Here is a 7,424-nt window from a genome sequence, read left to right on the forward strand (position 1 = left end):
AAAGTTTTTTAGAGATACCGAAAAAAGACAGTAGTATTTTCGTCCACTAAAAGAGGTGGCGAATGGTGGAGTATTTTCGTTTTTGGAGTTTCTATAGAAGAAAATGGTAGTCTTTTCTCAGGCTAAAAGAGTCAAGATGGATAAAGTATATCTTTTTGAAGGTACCATAGAAGAAGGTAATAGTGTTCTCATAGGTGAAAGAGGCGACGAACGGTGGAGTAAGTAATTTTTTCGATGGTACCGTAAGAGCACAACATTATTTCACCTAGGTAAACGAGGTGGCGAATGTTGGATTTTCCTTTCGGAATTACCGTTGAATAATTATGTATTCCTAATTACCGGCGGGTAATTACTATCCAAAACTATGGTTGAGGTTGAAGATTGGTGTAATAATTATCGTGCTTGTGTCCGTTAAAAAAATTAACATCCTGAAAATATGCACCCTAAAAGAATTACTATTAGGGCTTGTTCGGTACAGGTGGTTTGGCTGGTTTTGCCGTGTATTTTCTCTTCCCAGGCCAGGCCAAACTCTCCATGAACCGTTCGGCAGGCCGGGCTTCAACGGGTTGAGCGTGGTTAACCCGCTGGAAACTCGTCGTATCGAAGCGAAGCAGAAACGCGAGTACCTCCTCGCGTTTTGTTTGTTGCTCGACATGTGGCGGTTACAGCGTTCCCAATCTACCGACTCGTGTGTTTCCTCCCGCTGCTCGGTACTATCTCCCGATTTGTTTGTATGCATGTGTTCGTAGTGCTGCACGAATCCAGCTGATGGTATACCGATATTACTGATGAATCCCCGCGTGGGCGTGCTGAAAACTCCCCTACATGATATGTTTCCACCCAATCCACGTTGGTTAATACTCAACCAAACACGTGAAACCTCCCCTACCGAACGAGCCCTTAGGTGGTTATTCGCATGTTTTGTAGTTGACATCGGCAAATTATTGTTGACATTTCATTATTTTTATCGAGAAATTTCTTTCGGGAAAAATATAGGTAGTTACCATATCGCGAAAAATTAATGCCAGAACTACGCTTAACGTTGAAGACTCGTGTCAAAATTACCATGCTTGTCCCGCTGGGAAAATTACCATTGTAGAAATATGCCTCCTTGAAGAATTATTTAGATAGTTAACGGCATGTTTCATAGTTGACATCAGCAAATTACTATTAATACTTAAGATTTCACTTAGAACAAATTAGTTCGTATGTTCGATGTTTTTACCGACCAATTACAGTGAAAATTTACTAACACAAACTTTTTTAAATTGCTGTCCAATTTTTTAAAAATAAAAAATAATGCACAACAGAGCACTGTTCATGAGCACATGAACAACGTCCCAGGTGGTTGTTGGAGCCAGCAGAATAGTTGATATCGGCAAATTACTCTTGCCGTTTATTTCTACTGGGATTTTTTTCTGAAAAAAATATAGGTAGTTACTGTCTCGCAAAAAATTAATGCCACAACCATGGATGATGTTGACGTCTCTTGTCAAAATTAGCACGCTGGTGCGCCGTTAAAAATTACCATCGCAGAAATATGCGCCCTCGAAGACTTACAATTAGGTGGTTGACGGCATGTTTCTTAGTTGACATCGGCAAATTAATGTTAACGTTTAAAATTTCTACCGAGAACAAATTACTTCGGAAGTTCAATTTTCTACCAACAAATTACTACAAAAATTTACTATCAATTTTTTTGAAAGTTTATGTTGGATTTAAAAAAAAGTCAAAAAAGTGCACACTAGAGCACTGTTCATGTACGCAATGTTCATACGCACGTGAATAGTGCCCCGGTGGCTGCGGAGCCAACAAAAGCACCCATCTTTTATATGTGTAGAAAATAACTAATGATTGGCCCCAACCTTGAGAAATTGGAGCTAAGCGGTACTTTTACCCTAGAAACTAAACAAATTGCTCTTTCTTCTTTTCTCACAAAAAATTCAATTTTGGAATGATTGGACCAAACCTTGAGAGATCTGAAACAGCTGTTTGGTGACTGACTTTCAAGTGCTAGTAGCCAAGTAGCCATTCTTAGAGCTTTGTGTGTTGGCAGCCATGGAGTGAGCTGACGAGGCAGAGAGACGTACACGTATAGTCGTATACTCGATAAGACTTCCACGTACTTCACGTATGCACATAGATAAGCCCTCGACAAAAACGCGTGCTCTCAAATGATAAATATCGCGGTCAGCTATCTTGGCATGCGGAGCCAAATTCCCAGCATACGCGTACGTCTTGCCTGGGATTGTGGGGGGACACAAATGGATGATTTGATAGTGATACCGGTGATATACTAGAGCGCGTACGTACGCACAATATATACGTGGGGGCGCATAGCACACTCTGCACACTGATTTTTGTCTAACAACACGTGTGGCGCGTGGTATACACTCCATTGTCGTTATCACACGATTTTAATCAGCAATTCTTGTTTATGTGTACAAAGATGTGGTTAATTTGATATTGAAGTCTTATTGGGCCATTCTCACCACCCCAGCGTCGTGTAATCCTGGCGATACGGGGGCGATGCACCGAGCAGTCTTGAGCCCCCTCTCCCCATCCCTCGGTGCTGGAGGACACATCGCGCCAAGCTCGGGCGGCGATGGTGGGGCCCTCTCGTGCGGAGGTAGCGAGTTCCCCTGGCAGCGACGAGCGCGACACAATGACAGTGGAGATGCGCCCTCCCAACGGTGGAGGTTCCTCTGTAGTTGCGGCCATAAGCTCCAAATTGGCCCGCAACCCATCTAGACACACTTGGGTCTCGAAATCAGGGCCAACGGCAGTGGGCGAGAGTGGTGGCATCTAAAGGTGCCGCTTGCTGGGAGCGTGCGGTGCTGCTGGAGGATGGCCAAGCGGAGGCGGGCTAGATCCTCTGAAGGCATCTTTGGCTTGCCTCTTGTCGTCTGTGAGGCCAAAAGACGTCTCCTTGTTGCGCATGTCCGATGGTTGTTGGGGTCGACAGCAAGGCCAAAAAAAAAATCAACTCACCAAGTTGATAACGGCGACACCCGCTGGTGCCATCACCCTTCTAGAGGTGTTGTCATGGCGCTGCCAATGCTTCCCCGCGTCAAGCACTAGGGCCCTGAGTGGTTCTTGGAGGAGTCAAGTTTTCAACCCTGCTGATGGAAAACGTTAGACAATCTTTAACATCGCCTCAATAGGCGTATGGCTTTAGAGGCCACTACATAGACATGAGGGGATAACAACAATTTATAGAATAAATTGTGAAAACTAGGAATCGAACTCGGAACCCTAGCTCTAATACCATGTTAAGCTTCATGCACTAACCAGGTATTTCAAAGATTGATCTGATGAAAACAGTTACGCAATCTACTTATACAATTTAACACTTATTGGTCGACACCTCCTTTGGTTGGTTTTGTCTCACCGTTCGCTCACCGACTCTTAGCGTTTATGGACGGCTTGTGCGTTGGCTTATGCCACCTTGAAGTTGGAGTCGGTCTCCCTGATGTTTCCTTCTTGGGTCTTGACGTGGCCTAGAAGCTCGGCGTATCGCCTCTTTGCCATTCATGGCGCGAGACGACATATATATATTGTGATTCCTTGTTGTTTGGTTGGTGTGTGTTGCATAGGTATTTGTATCACGTATCCTTTTCATATTGTACCCGCCGTTTTGTTCCTTTCTTCTATGAAATATAATATACTCCCCCCGTTTTTTTTTAATTGACTCGGATTTAGTATAACTTTATACTAAATTTGAGTCAATTAAAAAGACCGGAGGGAGTACCATTGAGGATGCATTCTCGATCTTTTTTTTGGGTTAATTTCGACGTCTGACGCCATGAGCTATTTTATAGGCAGCCTGGACCGTAGCATATCTTGGCCTGAGTCATACGACACAATCACTACCCACCAGCTGCCAGCTGGTGTGCATGCATGTGCGGGCGCGAGCTCTGTCGATTTATATACCTTCCTGCTCGAGGTATCTTGCATCTCACAGCCTCACAGCCACAGCCACTTGCTAGCTAGCGCCTGAGTGTATCTCACAGTATCGGTGCCGTACGCTCATTGTTCCCCCCTCCTCTTCTCTTGGCTCTTGCATCCGCTGTCTGTGTCTTCACATCAGTTGGCCGCCCGGACTCATCTCCTCCGGCTCCGGTCTCGATCCATTTCATCAGTGTCGGCGACGTCGTCCTACGCCGCTAGTCCGTCTGCGGTGAGTTTGGTTCTGTGACCAGCAGCTCATCAAAAGAGGTTAGGTCTGCACCGCCGCCGTCCTCGCCAGAGAAGAAGAAGAAAAAGGAACACACGCACGTACTTTATTCAGGAGATATGGTGAATACGACAGCGGGCGTGAACAAGGTCGCGGCCCAGGGTGGGGGTCTGCGGCTGGCGTCGCTGAACCACATCTCGGTGGTGTGCCGGTCGCTGGAGAGCTCGCTGGCGTTCTACTGCGACGTCCTCGGCTTCTTCCCCATCCGCCGCCCGGGATCCTTCGACTTCGACGGCGCATGGTACGTGCGCAGGCTCGTTTTCCATCACAGTCGGTCTCGGCGATGCGCCACGTTCCTCGATCAACCTCATGAAATGGTCGCCGGTTTCAGGCTATTCAACTTCGGGATCGGCGTGCATCTGCTGCAGGCCGAGGACCCAGAGGGCATGCCGCCCATGAAGACAGAGATCGACCCCAAGGACAACCACATCTCCTTCACGGTACGCTGACCTTCTTTTTCTTGTTGTTGCTGTTGTTGTTGAATAGCATTACCCCTGCACTTCTTCTGGCCCCAAATGCCATGCACCCACATCTAGTTAATCTGAAATCTATCCTCAGGTCACTGGCCACTACACTAGCGGCATTTCACCAGTTAACGAATTAAGTTATGCCATCCTAAATTTGTAGTGGTAGTTAAGGAGTATTAAGTTTTGAATAGGTACTATTTGTCGGAAAGGAAATTTAGATTAGTGGACACAAGCTGTTGAATATAACTGTCTAGTCTCTTTCATTAGATTTATCTTTTGGTTGGCAAGAGCATGCAATTCCAGTCGATCCTGGATTCAATTCAAATCCTAGTCAACATCATATTCAAAATAAATATTTGCAGCTTCCTCCAAAAAAGTCCAACGATACATGTCTAAGGTATGTGCGACATATAAAAAAAAGGCTCACCAGCCTAAACATGAGGGAAGATGTTGAATATAATTTGTCTAGACCTCTTCCATCCGATCGGTGTTATGTTTAATTAACCTGGCAATTCTACACACGCGACTTGCTCGTTGTATATGTTTCTGCAGTCTAGAAACTGGTATATGTGAACAATGGTTTTGCTTGCTAGGAAGTCCTGCAAAGATAGTGTCTCGGATCGGACGTATACAAAACGGCCAGCTGAAATTTCCATTAGTTGTCTGCTAGTGATTGCCCTTGTCGCCAAGTACAGCTAGCCGTTTACGGCTGCAATCCTCCGATTCCTCGTTTTTTCGTACACTGCCAAAGTAACGAGTAACAGCCAAAGTACGTCAGGCTGAGAGCAGCGCGAAAGTTGGATTTTATTTGCGAAAAAAAAGTCGCATGTGAGTTAACATCCAAAGTCCAAACATATCTCGATCAAGTATGATTTCCAGCTCAAATAAACAAAATAACGTATCGATAGAGCATGAATGACAGCGACATACTCCTTGCATGCAGGAGATCTAAAATACTAAAAAACATACTTCATGAAACACGCGTTCATGCTGTCACGACTCACGCTCACGAATACATATATATATATGTTGGAACCTCAGCCTTGATCTCACCAATAATAATAAAGAAGTTTCTGCCTTGATCCATGCACAGTGAGCAACTGTGAATCCTACATCGTGTATTATCTCCATCACGTACGTTCAGGACTGCGCAGACTGCGTACGTTGATGACTTCTTCAGATATTGAATGCAGCGTCGTACTGTCCGCTCTCTACGTCCATCTGTAGTTAGATTGGTGGTGTGTTGAATCGTACGTACCATATAATATTTTTTTCTTCATACAAATGTATTTCCACTGTTCACAATTACTTCACGTTAATCTGTAGTTAGTTTAGTTAAAGTTGAAATTTGTAAACTTTAATCAAATATTTAAGAAAATTGTTAACATCTATATATAATGTAAAATATATTGTATTAGAACCGTTATAAATTATATTTGTGTATCATATGTATTTGATATTATGCATATTGATTATTTTGTTAGTTTGATTTTGACCCAAACCAGAAGTAGGTGAAAACTGTGGGTGTATCTGTGATGTAATGGTGTGCTAGAGAAAAAAATCAAACGCTAGAGGATATAATTCATCGATGAGTGCATGCGCGGCTGTGATTTGTGGGTGGTCAGTTCATGCGATGACGTGTCATGTGTAATGTGCAGTGCGAGAGCTTGGAGGTGGTGCAATGGCAGCTCAAGGAGATGGGCATCCGGTATGTGCAACGGCGGGTGGAGGAGGGTGGTATCCACGTTGACCAACTCTTCTTCCATGACCCCGATGGTTTCATGATTGAGGTCTGCACCTGCGACAACCTCCCCATCATCCCACTCGTGCCTGGGCCGCCATGCAAGAGAGCGGTGCCGGATCTGCCACCGGCGAAATCAGTCGGCGGAGGCGGATGGGTCGTCGAGGCTGTGGACGTCCCGGCTGCTGCTTCCATGATGATGACATGCCCAGAGCAAGCTTGCATGCAGGTCTAGAAGCTCGGTGTTTGTTTGTTGATGTTTTGCGGAATGTGATTACTTATATATTTCTTGTCCAGTACGTGAGATTCGGGAAGATAGTTAGAGACAAGATATATTGTATAATATCTGCATAAACATATTGAATAAGATAAAAATAGGTTTTGTTAACTTTTGGTCGACTAAGAATTAACTGAATTATTAGCGAACTCTCGGGTTGTTGGATTATATCTTGATTCGTGCTAGCAATGAGTTGAAATAGGTTGCAAGTGAGTTTATATTTTTCAGTAAGACATGGAGTTGCGACTGTGTTTTTAAAACTAGCTTGCAAATGGTTTCCAACTGATAAAAAGGTTTCAGACCGTTGGATTTTTTTCGTGATCATGCTAGTGATGAGTTGCAGCATGGGTTACATTGAGGAAAATGCCTCGGACTGATAGATTGTTTCGTGATTCGTGTTTCCATGAGTTGCAACATGTGTTGACCCAGAAATTTGATGGTGTTGCCTGACTGAGAATTAAATATCTTAGTTGATTTAGAATTACCCACTCCCAACAGAAAACTTCAACCTGCAAGTTGTGCATAATGGCGACATCAATGTTCTGGTCAAATAAATTTTGAATCATTTGACCGTATCAACCCGGTTTTACAAAACCAATCTTGTTGAAATTTGAACAAAACCATGAAGCGGGAGATCTGCGGTTGAAAAAGGTTAGAGTCAACTCCCGAAATGGATCCACCAAATCCATTTATATATTCAAT

The 7,424-nt window shown here is 44.1% G+C and overlaps 1 protein-coding gene across 1 annotated transcript; it reads left to right on the plus strand.

The window, feature by feature from the left end:
• Positions 1-3,946: 3,946 nt before the first annotated feature.
• Positions 3,947-6,866, plus strand: LOC124667049 (glyoxylase I 4-like). The gene is made up of 3 exons (XM_047204382.1): positions 3,947-4,478; positions 4,569-4,677; positions 6,363-6,866. Exons 1-3 carry the CDS (start codon positions 4,297-4,299, stop codon positions 6,678-6,680), a joined length of 609 nt encoding a protein of 202 aa, XP_047060338.1. The 5' UTR covers positions 3,947-4,296; the 3' UTR covers positions 6,681-6,866.
• Positions 6,867-7,424: the final 558 nt, after the last annotated feature.

Source organism: Lolium rigidum, chromosome 6, assembly GCF_022539505.1.
Source record: "Lolium rigidum isolate FL_2022 chromosome 6, APGP_CSIRO_Lrig_0.1, whole genome shotgun sequence".
In the NCBI taxonomy this organism is placed as follows: domain Eukaryota; kingdom Viridiplantae; phylum Streptophyta; class Magnoliopsida; order Poales; family Poaceae; genus Lolium; species Lolium rigidum.